The sequence below is a fragment of the Cervus canadensis genome, chromosome 15 (assembly GCF_019320065.1).
Source record: "Cervus canadensis isolate Bull #8, Minnesota chromosome 15, ASM1932006v1, whole genome shotgun sequence".
Classification (NCBI taxonomy): domain Eukaryota; kingdom Metazoa; phylum Chordata; class Mammalia; order Artiodactyla; family Cervidae; genus Cervus; species Cervus canadensis.
The window spans coordinates 52,602,610-52,623,244 of NC_057400.1; the positions used below are offsets into that span (position 1 = coordinate 52,602,610).

Below are 20,635 nucleotides of genomic sequence, written 5' to 3' on the forward strand. Positions count from 1 at the left end.
AAGTCCAGTATTCTTGCCTGAGGAATCCCATGGACAGAGGGGTAAGAATACTGGAATGGGTAGTCATTCCTTTTTCCAGGGGATCTTCCTGGCCTAGGGATCGAACCCAGGTCTCCTGAATTGCAAGCAGACTCTTTACTGTCTGAGCCAATTTTGTCATAACTGTTCATCCAACTGATAGAAATTTAGTCATGTTGAAGTCTGCCAGAAGGGGATATTATTCAGAAAAAAAAAAATCTGTTTGACTTTAAGAAAGAAGGCTTTTACTTAAATAAATATGGCATCTCCCCTCTTTAATCATACCCCTCTACTGTCAGTCATGCTGACTTGCTAGTAAGCACTTCTGCTGCTGCCAGTTCAACCCCATTTCTTTTTAAAATTTTTCAGAAACCTTCAGTATAAATTCTTAATCTATCAAGAAAACTGCCAAAGACACTGTTTTATTAGTATCACATGCTTATTGAGCACATACACATCTTTCTAAAGTATGTAAAAGAAAATTGAACACAAAAGCTAGTTTATGAGACTTTTATAAATGTGAAATTTTATGCAATTTTGTATTTGATTTTTGTATAGGCAGAAATACTCAGCGTCCTCAGTCACAGAAACATCATCCAGTTTTATGGAGTAATTCTCGAACCTCCCAACTATGGTATTGTCACAGGTAGGAACTCTATTTGACTTTTTTCTTTCCCCATTTACCTAGCTTTAGATTCCTTAATATGCTCAAATGCTTAATATTAGGTTCTGTCATGAATTGTGTGCTACTGTCAGATGTCACTTTTGTTGCTATAAAGCATTAATAAAACTGATTATATCAATATAATTAAGAATGGTGTTTCCACTTCTACCCATGTTTAATTGTGCTAATTATATCTGTGTAAATGCTATTTAAATGCACTCGCAGCTGCAACACCAATATTTAAAGGTGCCGTTTAACTAAAATTTCATTTAATTAGTTGAAATGAGCGATGTTCTTTGTAACTCTGTGACCTTTTACAAATTAAGATCTCTTGAGCTACTCGTGTTGTAATTCTTTGCAAGGCGTTTTAATCCCATTACAGCATTCTTTCTTCAAGGTCTCTGACGTGAGAATAATATTTTTCAGGTTTGGTCATCTGAGTTGGTAATGACCTTGATCTAAATTACAGCATAATATAGAACAGCAATTTATAACTGATGGAAATACCCTTTCCAAAATGGAGCACACAGAAAATTTTGCCATATGAAAATACAGAAAGGCACCTATTTATATTACTTTATACTCATAGTTGTATAATCCAATTAACAGCTTCAGGTCTATGATAAATATAGTGTTCAATTTTACAATACATAACTTTGACCAAGTTCTTTATCATGGCAGTTCTTTGACCAAAATAAAACAAACAAGAAAACCTTAAAAAATCAGCCAGCCCTCTTTTCTTCTATTGTAGTGGTAAGAACTTGGATTGTCTTTATATATTGTCTTAAAATAACAAAATACCCTCAATAAAAAGGACTGGATTAGGTACTTCCTTATAAATTATGTTATCTAATACTTAGAATAACCTATTTCACGTAAGAAACTGAAACTCTAACTTAAGTACTTTTTCAAGCTTACCCAACTAATGGTAGAACCACAGTGGTATAAATTTCTCAATTGATTTTATACAGAATCTTCTCTTCTTATATGTAAGCTAGGTTCTGGAAGGCTATGAGCATACTTTAGATCCAATAGATGTGGAAGACTGAATGTACTGCTCCGTTTTATGTAAGAGACTTGAGTATCCTCAACCAACCCCCCCACAGATAACTGAGGGATGATAGAACGTATGAGTCAAGTGTGGAAGATCAAATGGGTTGGGAATGATAGCACTTGCCTTGCTTCTTGAAATGAACACTAGTATGGCAGACTTGTAAGTAAGTAAGGTAGAGAGAGACACAGGCAGGCACAAAAACCTTGATCACCCAACCCAGCGAGCTCCCTCTCTTTGGAACCTCATTGTCTTTCTCATATGTTGGAGCCCTGGCGGGGAAACCTTGAATAGCTTGAATCTATTCCATCTTGAGTGTACTTGTTAATAAAAAAGGTTGTTGCATCAGGCAGCTGTTGTCACTCATACTGAGGACTTGAAAGAATAACTTATCAGAGTGATGGAATGGAATGGACACTGGAATAGGAACTGAGCGATGAAATCTTGTCTTGATTCTGCCAAAGCTCCATGGATGGGTCCCTGATGATCTGTCTCAGTTTTCTCTTTGTGAGTGAAGGGACCAGAATTGATTATTTCTGGGTAAGGGTGTGTATACGTGCACCCATGCATGTGTGTTTGCCGAAACTTCTCATCACAGAGACGATTTTCTAAAACCTGCTTATAAGACTTAGAACAGAGTCTAAGAGGTAGCTGCCATTTTATTTCCCTTGGAAGGGACGTGAACATCTTTTTCCCAGATCTGCAAAATAATGGGATGACTAGAATCTCCAAAGTCAAAAGAAAAGGTACAATAGAGAATCATCTTTTCTTTGATTTTTGGAAATGTCTTCATTCTGTACTACCGATCAAGCAGTAAGCATGAACTGGAGTAACTATAGTAATTTCAAACAAAATAAACTTAAGAAATATTACTAGAAATAAATTGGGTCATTCATAATGATAAAAAGGATCAATAGATCAGGAAGATATAGCAATTGTAAATATATACACAGTTAACAATAGGTCCTCAAAGTACATGAAGCAAAAACTGACTGTAAAGGAGAATCAGTCAGTTCAACAAAGGGGTTTCAGTATCCCCATTTTCAGTAATTGATAGAACAACTAGATAGAAAATCAGTAAGGATATAGAAGACTTGACAAACACTCTCAACCAGCTCTACACACCACCCAACAAAGAATGCATGTTCTTCTCAAGGGCATATTCTTTAGCATGCATGGTAAGTTAAATCATGAAGTAAATCTTATTACGTCAAAAAGAAGTGAATAAAACAGAAGACCAGTTCAAGTTTAATGCATGAAGCAGGGCACCCAATGCCAGTGCTCTGTGACAACCTGGAGGGATGGGGTGGGGAGGGAGGTGGGAGACAGGTTCAGGATGGGGGGGACACATGTATACCTATGGCCGATTCATTTTAGCGTATGGCAAAAGCCATCACAATATTGTAAAGTAGTTATCCTCCAATTAAAATAAAGGATTGAAGAGTTCTTTAATCACAATAGAATTAAAAAATCAGTGCAAGAAAGAAACCCGGAAAATTCCCAAATGTTTGGAAATTACACGACACATTTCTAAACAGTCAGTGAGTCAAGAAACCACAATGGATTTTTAAATATTTTCGACAGAGAGGAAATGAAAGTGCAGCATATCAATATTATAGGTGGAAGACAAAGTAATACTTAGGAGGGAATTTATAAGCACATTAAAAAGCAGAGACATCACTTTGCCTACAAAGGTCTGTATAGTCAAAGCTATGGTTTTTCCAGCAGTCACATACAGATGTGAGAGTTTGACCATAAGGAAGACTGAGCGCCGAAGAATTGATGCTCTTGAACTGTGGTGTTGGAGAAGACTCTTGAGAGTCCCTCGGACAACAAGATCAAACCAGTACCCTAAAGGAAATCAACCCTAAATATTCTTTGGAAAGAATGATGCTGAAGCTGAGCCTCCAATACTTTGGCTGCCAGATGCGAAGAGCTGACTCACTAGAAAAGACCCTGATGCTGAAGAAGATTGAGAGCAGGAGGAAAAGGGGACGACAGAGAACGAGATGGTTGGATGGCATCATCAACTCAATGGACAGGAGTTTGAGCAAACTCTGGGAAACGATGAAGGCCAGGGAAGCCTGGCGTGCTATAGTCCATGGAGTTGCAAAGAGTTGGACACAACTGAGCAACTGACCAACAACACATCTATGTTTCATTTAAAAAGAAGGTCTGAAATTGGTCATTAAGCTTTAACCTTAACAAACTACAAAAAGAACAAAATAAGCCCAAAGCAAGGTAATGAAGGGAAATAATAAGGATTAGAGCAGAATAGAATAACGTAGAAAACAGAAAAATACTAGAGACAATCCATGAAACTAAAATTTTGGTCCTTGTAAAGCTCAGTAAAACTGACAAACCTTTAGCTGGACTGACCAACAAAAAAGAAAATACAAATTAGCAAAATCAGAAATGAAGGAGAAGATAGCATTATGGTCCCTACAGAAATTTAAAAGGATTATAAGGGAATATTATGATCAACCTTATGGCAACAAATTAGACAATTTAGATGCAATGAAAAAAATCCCTAAAAATATAAAAATTTTCAAAACTGACTCAAGAAGAAACAAAAAATCTGACCAAAACTATAAAGAAATTTGAATTCATAATTTAAAATATTTCCATAATGAATTTCCAAAACCAGGCGATTTCACTGACGAGTTCTATAGGAAATATAACACCAGTCCTTCCCATACTGTTTCTGAAAATAGAAGGAACACATCCAGTTCATTCTATACAGCCAGCATTATCCTCATAGCAAAACCAGACAGAACCATAATAAGAAAACTGCAGACCACCATCTCTCCTGAATATAGATGCAAAAATCCTTGACTAAAAAAAAAAAAAATCCTTCACTACATATTAGCAAACTGAATCCATCCACCAATAAAAAGGATTATACATTACAACCAAATGGGATCTATCCCAGAAATGCAAGGTTGATTTAACATCTGAAATCAATTAATGTAAAACACCGTAACAGAATAAAAGACAAAAACCAACTTGACATACTACAACACCCATTTATAATAAGAAATCTCAACAGGCTAAAAATAGAAGGAAATTTTCTGCACTTGATAAATAACATCTAGAAAAGGAACCATGCAAATGTCTATCAACCCAGTGAATGAAAAAGGTGAATGTGATAGATCAATACAGTGAAATACTATTCAGGAATAAAAAGGAATGAAGTACTGACACATGCCACACACAAAAGAGTCTTGCAAACATTATATGAAGAGAAAGCAGTCAGACATAAAGGCCATATATTGTTTCATTCCATTATGTGAAATGTCTAGAAAAGGCACTCTTGAGAGTGAGAAAAGATAAGTCACAGGACTGGGGCTGACAGTGGTGATTAACTGTAAGTGGGCAGAAGGGACTTGTTTGGGACCGTGGAAAGGTTCTAAAACTGGATTGTAGTGGTTATTGCACAACTCTGTAAGTTTCCTAAAAATCAAATTGTACACATATGGTGGGTGAATTTTATGATATGTAATTCATATCTCAAAACCATTTTAAAAGGAGTTTTCTCACTTTCTTGACCTTTTGTAAAGCTTAAAATTTGAGGACTCATCTAAATCCTGATGCAACAAATATTGATTTGTTTACATGGTCACATAAACCCTCTGACTTATGTGTTTAACCTTATTTATCTCCTAAGAATAACAATTTTTTGAAATACCTATATACATGCCTGCCTTTGTTTCAAATGCATTCTTGCAACACCTTTGTGTTTCTGAATTCTGTCCAAATGGCTTTTGATTTCATCACCAGCTGAAGTTTTATTATCCATTCTGTTAGTGGTCTCGTCTTTGACAGATTTCTTTCCAGGATGATATTAATTTTGAGAAACCACAGCATAGAACAGTTTTTTTTTTTAATGTTTTAATGTATTTTTGTTAAATTCTTTAACACATTTTCTCAATGAAACCATGCAGTCTTATTTGTGATTTGTGCCTTGGTTTTAATTCTATGCTTAATCTTTCCTTTGAAACAGAATACGCTTCTCTGGGATCACTCTATGATTACATTAACAGTAACAGAAGTGAAGAAATGGACATGGATCACATTATGACCTGGGCCACCGATGTAGCCAAAGGTAATGTTTCGTGTATTCTTACAGCATAGTTGGAGAGATCTGGACATGGTGACTTAAGTCGGAAGATTTCTTATTCTGTCTTAAGATGTTCTTTTTTCAGACCAAAAGTAGCAAGAATTCTGCAGCTTACTGTGCACATAATATTTTAGGCCATTGCCTTTCCACTGCTGCATTCCTTTTTTCTCTTTCCTTTCTTTTCTTTACTTCTTTACCACAAACCAAGTTTCAACAAAATCAGTGGCTCCAAGGCAGATATTTTTGCCCCATTTTGTGACACTGTAATTGACCAGCTTGCTCAGTACATTAAATGGAAAGATCATATTTCTGTTATTGTTCTGTAAGTCTCAGACTGCAGTATCCAGAAACGTGACTTATTATAGGATTAGTTCTACTTCTTTTGTATACATAATAATATGCTAAAAATAGAAACCACTTGCAAAAAAGTTTTATTTGGCCTTCAATGCAAAAGCAATTCAGATTTTATTTTATATTTAATGTAAACTTGAAAATCACCCTTGGAAATGGAATATTTTTTAATACACAAAATCCCTAAACAAGGTGCCTAGTTCTTTTTCCCTCATAAATTCCTTCATAGACAAATGCTCTCTAAAGCAATTTAAACTCCATTTATTTTTATCTTTTTTCCATTTTCCTAACTGAATGTTTCTGAGTTTTATTTATAACTGTCAAAGTTGCTTTGGAAACAACTTAATCTAAATAATGAATGCTGATGGTTACATTTGTATTCTAGCAACCCCTGGAAAGCAAGTGTGTCCAAATTTTACCGGGGCAATTAGCTCCTTTGCATTCTGCTGCTCCAATCTCTACAAGTATTTCTTCACAAAGCAAATAAAAGGATATTTAGTGCTCAATAAGGAAAGCAACTCATACTTCGCTTTCACTGGAAAGTTACACAGAGACTTCCAAAAGTAATAGTCTTTCCTTTGGGGAATCATCCTGTCTGTTTTAAGTTTCATCAACACCTGCCAAATTCTTCAAATAGAGAAAGTGGAAATTTAAAAAAAAAAAGTTTCATGCAAAATGCTGCAGCTTGAGTGATACTTCATTACCTTATAAGAATAATAAGCTCTATGTTTAGGATGATGTACTTAAGGCTTTGGCTGTGTTAATTAACTTAATTGTGTATTCATGCATGAGACATCTCAAATCAGTCTTAAAATTTCTCATTCTTCAAGACATTTTCATGGAACATCATAGCCACTTCTCTGCATATCAGGGGCCACCTGTTTGTAAGCTGGGTAATGTGCTGTTATTGGAAACTGCCTGAAGCATTGTGGAAATACTCTTAGAGAAATGTAAATACATATACAAGCAGTCCTTGACTTAAAGCACTTCACCTTACAGACATTTGCCTTTAGGGTGCTCAGTCAATTACACCCATCTTGTTACTTAATGACACTTAAGATGGATAGCAAACAGTGTCACTCGGCGCCTTGCTGTGCGCACTGTCTGGCTTCCCTGGCCCCTCGCCTGTAAACCTCATCCCTCCTGATCCCTTCCGCTGCAACAGTCCCTGTCTGTGGGGCAAGTCCTTTGGCTCCACATCAGCTCCGTCATTCCTGGGGTTTCTCAAGAGTCCTGGCGGTATCAGAAAGAAAGGAAGAGAAGGAGTAGGACTAAACAGCAAACTGGAACTAGAGGTGAAAAACTGGGATGAAGAAGATGGGAGTGTCCAAAACTACACAGTAATAGAAATTACTTTTTGGTGGCTGATGAATTAATTTGAAAGGCAAGTTCTAATGTGTTCAGCCTCAGGTGAGAAGTGTGAAGCAGAGAAGACAGTTGTTTACAATTATACAGGTAGTTCTTAATAGTTAAAATGGCCTACAAAAGGAAAAAGAAATCAATGCTTTCAGAATGACTTCCACCCTCTCTGATAAAGCTATGTGTGGAACTTGGAGATGACATAGGAAGCCTTGATTTTGTTGATTCAGTTTTGAATTCAGCTGTGCCCTTCAGTTTGACCATGATTGAAGCCACTGAAGCAACAAGATGTTGAGAAATCAGAGGATGAATAATTCATTTCAAATAAGAGTTGATTCATGCAGTTTTGAAATAGGCATTGCTTAACATCACTGGAAAGAGAAAACCTTCTCAAAGGCAAAACAGACTCTCTTCTTTCTGGGTGGGAAGAGGGAAGGAGGGCAGACCAGTATATCTGAAATTGCTGCAAGTCAGCCAGCAATGGGTAAAAGGAACAATTAAAGCTAACAAACCTGGATCCAGTCTCCGAAGGGTCATCATTGATTCCAAATCTCCCCAAAATGACACCTGTGAAGTCTTTTTTAGGAAACCCTGAATTTTAAAATTGATGGAGATATTTTTCAGGCCTCCTGTTTTCTTGCAACAAAAATATGGCAGAATTGTAGATAGCACTATCAAAACACACTAAATAGAATTTTATATGATTGTGATTACAACTGTTTATGTACACTAAATATTCTATAAATGTATACTATATGTTATACACAGATACCAGCTTGCTCAATACAATATGATACTTCTCATAATATCTGCAGTGAAGAAGAAAAGTCCCTGTATTAAAAGCTTTTGTGCTTGAGTGTTTTTTTAAATTCTTTATTGTCAGCAAATGTAGAAATGAGCTCTACCTCTAATAGTAATTAAACAGTTTCTACCTGAAAAATTATTCAGGAATTGGATTCTTAAAGCAAGAGAGAAATAACTATGAAATTCTGTCATAAAAATTATTAAAAGTTACCCAAGTTGTAGCTATTGAATTTTCACAGCTTGGAATATGTAGAACTTAATATTAGAAGAAAGATTTCCTTTATTCCAGTTACATTTTATTTAAGATATTTGAATTGCTAATACTTTTGTTGACTCTTCAGTAATAACTTTAAATGGCAAGAGTTTAAGTTTTTTGAAATTTTTTTTTCTTTCATGATTCTTCAATATATAATAACTAGAAAGTAGAAAATAATAGATTTTTTAAAATTTGCCCTTATAAAACTGAAATTTTCTATATACTGAAAAAAGAACCAAGGCCTCATTATTAAACTGTGTTCAGCAGATAGTTCATTAGCCAAAGGAATGGTTTTGATTGAGGTGAGAGGGCCATTTTGTGCAGACTCCAGAAAATCAAGGTGTCCTATTGGATACTGTGAGAAGCTAGCTTTATCCACAAATTAAAACTTATATGACATTAAAGCACATACACTTTCCATAGTATTTAAATTTTCCTAGTGTAGGCATGTCCTGTCCCTATTTTATCTATCATGGGAGAATAGAGCACATGGATTTAGTTTTTGCTATTAAATCCTTTGTGAAAATATGGAAAGTAATACTGATGTTTAAAATAGATAGGTAATACTGATGTAATGTGGAAAATTATATTAACTATATTTCTATTATAATATAATATAACTATATTAATTATATTTCTTTTTGTATGAAAAGGAATGCACTATTTACATATGGAGGCTCCTGTCAAAGTGATTCACAGAGATCTCAAGTCAAGAAACGGTAACGTAATCATATGTTTTTATCTCACCTATTTTATTATAAAATACATGCACCTTTGTATAGAAATAAGCATCATGCTTCCCATATCTTTTGTAACCTGCTGTTTGACTCACACCTAATACCATGAAAATCTTTCCATTATTAATAAATTAAAAATCCTCCCCATTATTTCAAGGGGCTGCATAATATTCCAATATATAAATAGCACAGAATATGGACATTTGGGTTTACATTTTTTTTCTATGATTAAAAAAAAAAGTTAAGCTTAATAGTTTTCAGCAAAAATTTTCAACACATCCCTAATTATTTATCTAGAATCATTTTCTAAAAGAGGTATTGCTGGATCCAAGCACATAGTGGTCGTGTATTTCTAACTTCTATTTTTAGATGACTCCCTGTACTAGCAGGTTTGAGTTTTGTTCTTGTTACTCCTGAATTATTTGGTGTAAATTTTTTATGTCACTCATATTACCTGGAGGAGTGCCCAAAAATGATCAGCGGGGTTTGGAAAGTAAAAGCTTTCTTTTTCTTCTTTCTCTTCTTCTCTGCTTCTTAAAGTTTATTTATGATCCTGTATTTTATAATTTGTAGACTGAACATTTTTAAATGACTTGCAGGATTAGATGTTACCTTCAAGTAGGAGTGGTAATTGAATGCTTCTTCCATTACGTCACTTGAAAATTAATGGAGAAAAGCAGTGGTGTTATTTAACTAGCCAGCACTGAGGGCTTGCATCAGAGTTTGCTACTTAAAAAAAAGAAAAAAAATCTTGATATCGATTCATTTGCATGCTTTAATTATTTACTTGTTTTCTAAGTGATTCTTCTAAAAACAATTTCTTTTTAGAAAATCTTTAAATCATTGCAGTTAAAATGGGTACATACTAATAGTGTGATCCTTGGAATGGGTAGTCATGGTCAGTAGAGAAAGAGAACTCAGGAGTTTGACCAGCTGCCCAGGACCGTGACGTTTGTAGGGGTGGAGACGGGGGAGTTGTTGGCAGCTGCCACGCCTCAGCAGTTCAGGTTGGACCACCACCCCAACCCTGAAGTTGACTCTGGCTCACTGTTCTTGCCCTTTTCTAGGTTTTATCACTTATCCTTTAGCTTTCCTTAGATGTAAGTTTCTTAGAGCTAAAAACTTTTAATATACATACATGGGTTAACAGAAGTCGTTGGGCTTCCCAGGTGGCTCAGTGATAAAAAAAAAAAATCTGCCTGCCATTACAGGAGACACAGGAGACATGGGCTTGATCCCTAGGTTGGGAAGTTCCCCTGGAGGAGGAAATGGCAACCCACTGTAGTATTTTTGCCTGGATAATCCCATGGACAGAGGAGCCTGGTGGGCTACAATCCATGGGATTGCAAAGAGTCAGATACAACTGAGTCACTGAGCACGCATGCACAACAGGAAGTCTTTGGGAAATAATCTAGAATCTAGTAGAAAGTATCAGAGTTTATGACTTTATATTTTCAATTCTTGCTCAGAATTTCAATCTAAATAAGTGTTCAATGTCTCTCCTTTTAATATAGTTTATCAGTATATCTTAAATATCCCATGAGATAATGGTTAAATTATTCAAACTGTCTTTATGAAACTAACAGTGGAGAATGTTTGTGTTTTTTAGAAATTATAGTTGTGTAGTTACTTGATGGTAAAACACACACACATTGAAACAATATAGAGCTAACTTTTAACAATTTGGGGAGGGAAGAGAGAACAGTAGGACTTTCATTTTCTAAGTTTTTTTTTTTTTTCATTTTCTAAGTTATATAGTTTTATGATCTTAGATTTTTAAATAAACACTGATCTTATGAAAAGATAGAAGTATTTTTAAAATAACTGAATATAATATTAACAATATTTGAAAAATGTATAGCTTATTATATATAGTATTAGATTTAACCTTAGGCTATTTCTGTGTATTGGATCATGAAAAGATTATTTTCCCCACTTGTCAAGGTCAACTAATACCTAATAAGTACTGATAATATACCGTGTTCAAGGCACTGTGTGGCTTACAAAGGAAATGCTAGAAACATTCCTTTAGGATTCTGTCCTTGACCTTCTCCCTTCTTACATTTTATTCACCCACTCCCATAAAAGCCCTAATTGATCTTCGCGCTGTCAAATAGATCTCAACTTCAAAACTATGTCTCTGCTTATTGAACATATTCACATAGGTACTTTGTATGACCCTAAAATGTGTGGTGTCCAAGTTGATCTTTTCATCTTCTCCCTATCCCCTAACAAATTATTCCTGCATTCCCTGTCTCAGTGAGTGACAATACCAATTGCCTAATCCATAATCAGATTTTTAAAAAGGAGTTACAGTTTGATTGCTGAGTTCCTGTTATAACCATTATGCCATATTGCCTGTGTTTTATTTCCTCTTTGAGTCCTCTTCCTCCCCCATAGCCAGTTATCCAAGCCCAGTTGATTCTGCTTCCAACCTGTTTCTTGACTTGGTCCACTTCTCTCCTGTCCTTTTCCGAGACTTAGTGCAGGCATCATCACATCTCTTGGGCTACATACAACCCTGCCTGCACAGTGATCTCCTTCCTCATGTTCTGTTCCTCTGTGCACATTTGACCATTCCGTTCCTCTGCTTAAAATTGTTCGCTGGCTTTCCATTTCTATCGAAGGCTCTTCCAGACCTGGCCCCTACTTTCCAAAACTGCATACCTCTTCCTCTGCTCCTGACCTTTTTCACAAGCTCACTCTTCTGCGTGGAAAACTGCTTTCCTCCCCCACTTCTCCTTCTGGTTAGCTCTAATTTGTTCTTCAGGTCTCAGCATAGCATCATTTCTTCCAGGGAACTTCGACCTCCTTACAATTTGACTTCTTAGACTGCTGTTTGGTCCTATGGCAATCTCCATACCTCTCATCACAGAACTTATCCCACTTTATTATAGGTGTCTGCTTAACTCTGTTTACCATTAGACTGTAAGCTCCACCAGAGCACAGACAATGCCAGTCTTGCTCACCTTCCTCTGCTAGAACATAGTAAATGGCTTTGCCCACAGCGTATACTCAACAAATATCTGTTAAGTGAATGAATGTATAATGTAAATAGATGAGCATTATCTGCGCCTTCAAAAAAATTACTCTTAAACCAGAGGGAAAAACCATATTTACCATGAAGCAATAATGCTAATGACTTGCTCAGTAGAATGTTGACAGTCTGGCGTCAGAATCCAAGTGAAAATTTGGTTCCCTTGACTGCAGCTGATCTATGCCTTTTTTACTAGACAATGCTACATTTAATTTAAAACAGGGTCTTAAAGCCCTTTTAATCAGCACCTCATAGAATTAGTTTTGTATTTTTATTTTAATGTCAGCTCCTTTTTGTAAAATCTTCAGTGTGGTAAATACTTTGATTTTACCGTTCAGAATGCCACATGGAGGATAAAAATAGAAGTTTATGATTTTTTTCAGTATAACTCAAACTGGATGATTTTCGTAATTTATCTTTTTTTCCCTTTTAGTTGTTATAGCAGCTGATGGGGTGTTGAAGGTAGGACTATTAATTTTTTTAATTTGAAGAAATTTGGTTAATTTCAGATGTAGGTTTTATGATTGATGATTGTTTTATTAGTCAGTAAAAAGAAAGTTGATACTCCTTTCTCTTTTCTCAGATCTGCGATTTTGGTGCCTCACGGTTCCACAACCATACAACACATATGTCCTTGGTTGGAACTTTCCCGTGGATGGCTCCTGAAGTTATCCAAAGTCTCCCTGTGTCTGAAACTTGTGACACATATTCCTATGGTGTGGTGAGTTCATTTGTCATTTTTTGTTACTAAAGGGCATTAAAAAGCAAACAATGTACAGAAGCAGTGTGTAACAGTTTAACATGGTTTTAAAGCAATGATACTGTTCCTGGTAGAATATCCAGAGTGGTGGCAACAGAGAGAATATTTTTTATTAGAAGGTTTACTCTGATCATTTTTGAGTTATTTTGTCCAGTGTTGAGAAGAAACCAGTGCCATTTGCAAGAAGCAAATTAGATGGATCCTCAAACAGTATTAGATCTGATGCCCTTCTGCTTTCCTGGGTGGACATATGACTATAGAATATCTCTATAAGTCAGTGGAAATGTAAATCCTTTAGAATGGGACTTCACTGTAGTGTATTGCTCAAAAACCACCCATAGATACACTAAATGAGTTAATTAACAGGAAATTTTTGAGTGTCAGCCATTAAAGTGATGAGTGAGTTTCCAGAGAGTGCAGAAGAAAATGTACTTATTTGGTGCATGGCCTTGCCCATGTCTGCTGCAGGTCTCATAGCGTGGCTGTCTGAAACCTGAATCTAAGGTTTCACAGAAGAAGACTGGCCCAGCAACTTAGTTATAAGAATAGAATACTGTGGGCATTGGGGGTGGGAAGCTCAAGGAATAGAGACCACAGGAGCCAATCAGTGAAGAAGCAGAAGGAGGAGTTGCTAGAGGAGGAGTTTTGAGACCAATCATTCTTGAGGAATAAGTTGTATCTGAGTTAGCAGAGAGGAAGAAGTGGGGCAACAGGGGAGTGGAGGGGTGGGAGGGAAGAGTGGGCAGGGCAGCTCTTTGTGGAGGAAGGAATTCATTGGAGCCTTTTTTTGAGGATAAGATTTTTATCCCTAAAACCGATGTGTGTGTATATATGTGTGTGTATATATATATATCCTTTACAAAAAGCCCAAAATAGCATTTGGAGGGAATTCCCAGGCAGTTCAGTGGTTAAGATTCTGCACTCGCAATGCAAGGGGCACAGCTTCCATCCCTGGTCATGGAACTAAGAGCCCACATGCCTCTCACAGCCAGCAAGGCTTAAAAAAAAAAAAGAAAATAGTATTTGGAACCCCAGTCTTCACCTCTCATCTCTCGATCATACTGCCTCTCTATATTGTTACTTCTTTGAAGGACATTTTCACAGTAATGGGGGAGAAAGCTGTCTAACTTTAGATCAGACCAACATGCCTCTTCCTCCTGACTTTCTGTGTTTTCAACTAAGGTGATAGCTGATGGTACAGGAGCATTCCAACATTGTCAAACCCATTCCTGTTTCTTTAGAGTCAGTCGGACTCTAGGTACTTTCTGCTGGCCTCAGTAAGTTCTGGGCTGGTTTCAGTTCGCTAGCTTTTTCTGTCATACTACATCTTATGAATACCAGATGTATATAATATCAATTTTATTGCTATTGAAAAAAATCATATCATAAATGAAATACATGTTTTTGGTGAAAGGCTGGAATTGTAAAGCTTGGAAGACAGTAGTAGCATCAGACTAAATACCTAATTTTCCTTAATTCTGTGTGTTTCTAAGAATGAAGGCTATCACTTCTTTAAAAAATTAACATCCTTTTCATTTTAAATTATTATTATTTTATACTGGGATATAGTTATAACCTATTTTAGACAGTAATCAAATAGTTCTTATCAAAAGAAGGGGAAAAGCCCGGAAGTTCGTGAAGAAATATATTCTAAAGCTGATCCCGTATGTCAGAAGTTACTACATTCTGGGCTTCCCTGGTGGTTCGTTCAGTGCAGGGGACACAGGTTCAATCCCTGCTCTGGGAAGATTCCACATACAACTAATTCTATGGGGACCTAAGCTCACAGATCACAACTACTGAGCCCACACACAGCAACTACTGAAGCCTGAGCACCTAGAGTCCAGGCTCTACAACAAGAGAAGTCTGTGTGCAGCAAAAAAGACCCAGCTCAGCCAAAAATAAATAAATAAATATACTTTTTAAATTACTACATTCTAACCATCCTGCAAATCAACTGCTGGGAAGTATGAAAATGGAGAAATTTGTTGCAATTTAAGACTTTTTATGAGATTATTTCCTCCTAATGAAGTTATGTTCCTTCATTTTAAAGTAAAAACTTATTTATTGTGTCAGGCACTGTGCTAGACACCAACTTAGGGCAATTTAAATTTGACTTTGCCTGCTTCTTGGGTCCAGCGTTTCATTTTATCCTGTGGAATCAGGAGCCAGCAAACTTTTTCTGTAAAGGACCAGATAGTAAGGGCCACTTACAGTGTCTCTATTGTATATTCTTTTGTTTTATACAACCATTAAAAACTGTTAAAGGCACTCAGCTATCTGTAGGGACCATAGTTCTCACTCTTTCCCCTTGCCTATGGATGTAAACATGTATAAATATATTTAGATGGTTAGTGTTTTTAAGTTCCATTGCACATTTATGTGATTTAGAAGACTTTTAAGGCTCATTTTAGCACTCTACAAGTTCTCAGGCAGTGTTTTTACTTTTAAAAGTCTCCCCACATCTTGGAATTTCCCTGCCTCTGAAATCTTTGACTGGAAGGACACAACTGTGAGTTCTGTATAGAGTGAATTTTGGGGTTCAGTATTATCTCATTTATGAAAGCTCAGTTCACACTGCCTTTTCCCAAAGCTTTACAATTGCCCAGGACTTTGTTTAAATGTACCCACCTGCTTTTCCTTAGCTGAAATGGAGTTTTGGTTCCAGTGACGAGGAACAAATTCCCTTCCACATAGAAATTACAAAAGATATGAAGAAATGACTTTGTGGAGCTTTTGGTCTTTGCTGTATCTTTCTATAATCCATTTCACTCATTCCACTCATTTCACTCATTAAACACCCCCCACCATATTAAATGTAGTTTAAATCAAGACTTCTGAACCTGCAAATGTTCAGCTTATTTTATTAAAAAGCTTTCCCTTCAACGAACTGCTCACCACTACTCAGTAGATGGGCCTTGAACTTTTCTCTTTATGAATTAGGTTTTCAATATTTACTGATTCTACTTTTGTTTTGAGAGATTGAAAAGTGAAAGTGTTATTTGCTCATTCGTATCTGACTCTTTGTGACCCCATCAGGCTCCTCTGTCCATGGGATTCTCCAGGCCAGAAGGCTGGAGTGGGTTGCCATTTCCTTGTCCAGGGGATCTTCCTGATCCAGGGATCAAACCCAGGTCTCTTGCATTGCAGGCTGATTTGTTACTGTCTGAGCTACCAGGGAAGCCTTGAGAGATTATCAAACGCTTAACAGCTCTTTCTATCAAGTAATCAATCTTACAGCAAACCTTAGAGCCAGTCACTGAACCTTTCCAGGGTTGCTCTATATTTACAGATCTGTGTTGCTCTTCAGAACTTGTTTGCTTCAGTCACATGCTTTTGAATATTAATTCTGTATTCCTGTTAGAGTCTTCTTTTAACTGGGTGGGGCGGGGGAGGGTAAGCCTTTTCAGTAAATCGGTTAGTTTTAAAATAGCGGCTGCTCTTTCACTGTCTGAAAGAGAGAGGTTTACTCAGAATGCTGGTTATTCTTACCCCGTGGCTGCATCAGCCGAATTCCATTCAGAAAAGTACACATATGCTAATTTAGCTATAAAAAACAAATCAGGATTTTATTTAATCATGACTCCTTCCCGTTTTACTCTCAACAACATTAGTGAAAGGAAAAGTACAGAGCGTGCTTTATGGATCCTGTTTGTTTAAACAACCACAATTTTTTTTAAATCAAGAAAGCATCCCATGCCCGAGGTAGTAGTCCAGGAGAGGATAGTTGTTAAGGTAGGGACCATGTTAGTTTTAGAAGTTTATAGTCCATAAACTTTGAAAATGATATCTATCTAAGGAAGCAATGCAGATATTGAGAGTTTTTCGTGTCCTTTCAAAACAGGTGAGTAAGCAGGACTTCTTTGTCAATAGGTATATTTGGTTGCATAAGACATCCCATAGTTCATTAGAAGTCAGTTCCATTCATTGAGCCCCCCTACTCACATAGCAGTCACATGCAGATGAATAAGACCATAAAAAACAGTTGTCATTTTTGAAACCCACCCATAAAACCCCAATGTATTTTTGCTTTTTATTTTTCTTTCTCAGACTTGCTGTAAGAATTTACCCCTTCATAGACTTAAAGTCCCTGGCCCTCTGCAGCTTAATTAACCTTTGGCTCTTCTTAACACATTGTGAGACTAGCCAGCCTTGTACAGCCTTAAAATAAACATGCTGGTGAAATGCCAGAAATGGATCTTGTGATCCTTGCTTCTACACTGGTAAACTTCACTAGGCAGGCCATTGTTTGTATTTTATAAGGAAGTAGATTTTTTTCTGTCCTCTTCTGATGACTTCTCTTGAAGGAGTGTTTAGGATATTATCCACAAAAAAGAAGAGTTCAGGAAAGCCAGAATCATTGAAGAATAAGCGTTCTGAGAACCCAAGGCCTAACCACTCTTTAAAAACAAAGCTTTCCCAATGGCAATGCAGAAAGGATTACCTGCTCCAAAGCTTCTCAGCCAAAACCAGTTTTGAAAATAGAGCAGCTTCAGAGTGAGCATCACGGCTTCGCTTGTCTGTGAGCCCTGTTCCAGAACCACCCAGCTCAGGTAATGGCTTTCCATTGTTTGTAAAAGAAAAGGCAGGAAAAGTACACAGCCTTGTCCAAGTTTCTCTTCTGTAAGCTGAAAATAGAAATTTTCCTTGCAAGCCCAGTTTAAATGTAGGGATGTCTCAATATAACATGAGTTGGAAAATATTTTTAAGGTGAAAGATCACAATAATGTTTGGCCTGCATCCCCATAACTGATATTTTCAGGCATAGTTTAATATATTTTTAGACCTCTAAGTGATTTCCTCAACTAAGTTACTTTTTTTGTGCCAAATGTGATTTTGCTCAGTAAGAAAAGCTGTTGCCCTATCTCACATTACCTACTTTTTGATACATTTCTGAAGCTGGCAAATAAATAATAGGGAATCATGAGATGCGCTGACCCTGGAATTCAACTCAAGATCTCATTTGGGCTTCAGGATCCAGCAGTTCAGGACGCCACTCTTGCCAGTTTCACATCCATTAGGTGGCTACTCCCTGGGGTAGGTCTTTAGAGACACAGGAGGGAATAGATTGAAACCATCTTATTTTTTCCAGGGTTGGAACCCTTGGAGAAATATAACTCTGATCCTATTAGATTTTTGGACACTTCCCAGTGGAATATTTTGGGATAAAGAATGGCATAAATCTTTCTCTGGTGTCATTCCCCAGGCTCTTAGTTCTGCATCTTGCCCCACAAAAAACCCAAGCAGCTTTTGTGTGTGTGTTGGCGGGGGGGTTGGGGAGGGGTGTATTGTGCAGACAGGTCAGAAGGCCAGACTCTGAAAGGAGAGGCACCAGGCTGCTCATCTAAACATTTTGGTGTCCTGGGCATTTGAGGCAGAGTCATTCTTTCCAGAGAATGCCAACCCCCTTCATTTTCTTGCTCTTTGTACCCCTGCCCCTCCCAACCCCAACACCAGGAAGTAGTGACGGCAGTACATCGAGGGGCTTCATTTCCTGCTCAGCCCTCTTGTTCCTGCCTATCTCCACCACCACCATCCCCACCCACTGCCCCGTGTCAGGCGACCACGTACCAGCTCTGGCTCCCACCTTTCCTGTATGTACTTCCAGCATTTGCGCGAATCAGCCCCTTCTGGGGTGCCCCTTACCTTTTCCTAATCACTTCTGTGACTCGAACAGAATTATGCAGTAGCTCTTCTAAAGAAGTACCTTACACACTTGATTAAAAGCCCAAAGAAGCTTCAGGGAATTATTTTTCTCCTGCTTGAGCAGCATCTGCCAATTTCCCTGATTTTCCTGCTAATTATCTTAGTATATTAGCCAGAACTCATTTAACATGTTATGGCTCGAGTAAGACTGAGCACTGGGTGAGGAAAGAGTGGATATCGGATTGGCGTGAGTGGAGTGTATATTCTCAGTCTGCATTCTTATTTAGAAATGAGTTTTTGTTTTCAGAACAACAGAAATGTCAAGCATAGGTGCCGTGTGTCTTTGCTTCTGCCTTGGCTCCAAACCTACCTCAACTAGGGCCTGTTGCACTCTTGTTTCTTCCATCTCTATAGTTATCTATTGTTGCGGCCTTGACTTTCAGGGTAAGACAGCAAGTTCATATTCTAGCTCTGTCACCTGATAACTGAATGCCTTAGGGCAAGTTTATTTAACTTCCTTAAGCTTTAGTTTCCTCATCTATACAATGAGAAAGATATCTATCTGATGGGACTGAGATTCATCATGATAGCATACCTAAAGGCTTAACAGAGTACCTGGAATAGAATCACTCAATAAATGATAGTGGCTGTTATTATTATGCTATTATTGATAAAATTGTAATTGTTTTTGCACTTCACAAAAGTATCCGTAGACTCAAATCTGGATACTCATTTGTATAAATAAAGTGACAGAATGTAATAATCTCCATTGTGGTTGTTGTTTACTTGCTAACTTGTGTCTGACTCTTTGACCCCATGGACTATAGCTGGACAGGCTTCTCTGTCCATGGGTTTTTCCAGAAAAGAATACTGGAATGGGTTGCCATTTTCTGCTGCAGGGGATCTTCCCAACCCGGGGATTGAACCCATGTCTCCTGCATTGACAGGCAGATTCTTTACCATTGACCTACCTTGGCAGCAAAAATCTCCATGACTCAGAGTTTAAAGAGAATACAAAATCATTGGCTTTTTTCAGCATTTCCCACATCAATTTGCTTTGTTTCAGCATTCCAGTGGGAATTTATTAATCATGCTAATCTCAAGGATTGCAGAGATAACATATACATACATTTGCACACACATGCACATGCATACAGCCTATATATGTACATAGGTGTTTATTACATTTTAGAATATAATATAATAAATTATATCATAGGTGGATGAAAATAAATCCCTTAGACTGACTCATTTTGAGAAAGATTTCTCCAAAACACAAAATCTAAATGTTAGTTTTGCAAGTATCTACCATTGTGGACTAAGTGGTTTAGCCAGTGATTTGCATTTGGGGCTCAATTTTCTTTTTAATGAGACTGTTATTGAAGCTTTGAAAATATGTTTGAATTCCCAGTTATTTTCTTTTTTTTTTTTTTTTTCCAGTTATTTTCTTATAGAGAAATTTATCAGAGATTGAAGGTGCAAAGAGTTTTGACTAACAAAGTGTAAAATCTAGTTTATGGTGATCCATGAGAATTCTGTTAATTTACAAAATACAGTTAAATCACTTAAGCACATCGGTTTCATAAAATTTTAAGCCCGGATCTATATATTCTACTTCCTAAAGTGGATTTTTTAAAATAAAAAAGAACAGCAGCAACAACAAAATATATGTACATGTATGAAATATATGGAAGAAGCCCTATGCATGAATATATATGTTTTGCCCAAGTTTCTATAGATGGAGTTGGCTGTGTCTGGTAATTGGATACAGTTAAATGTTAAAGTTTCAGTAATATACCAAAAATATAAAGTACAAGAATAAAATTCCATTT

The 20,635-nt window shown here is 36.9% G+C and overlaps 1 protein-coding gene across 3 annotated transcripts in view; it reads left to right on the plus strand.

Moving 5' to 3' along the window:
• The window catches only part of MAP3K20 (mitogen-activated protein kinase kinase kinase 20), a 163,073-nt gene that overhangs the window by 73,136 nt on the left and 69,302 nt on the right, over positions 1 to 20,635 (plus strand). For all 3 annotated transcript variants that reach the window (XM_043488368.1, XM_043488370.1, XM_043488369.1), the window contains exons 3-7: positions 577 to 664; positions 5,737 to 5,838; positions 9,277 to 9,342; positions 12,831 to 12,859; positions 12,981 to 13,118. In XM_043488368.1, coding sequence (XP_043344303.1) covers positions 577 to 664; positions 5,737 to 5,838; positions 9,277 to 9,342; positions 12,831 to 12,859; positions 12,981 to 13,118 — 423 coding nt within the window. The remainder of the gene's footprint in view (positions 1 to 576; positions 665 to 5,736; positions 5,839 to 9,276; positions 9,343 to 12,830; positions 12,860 to 12,980; positions 13,119 to 20,635) is intronic.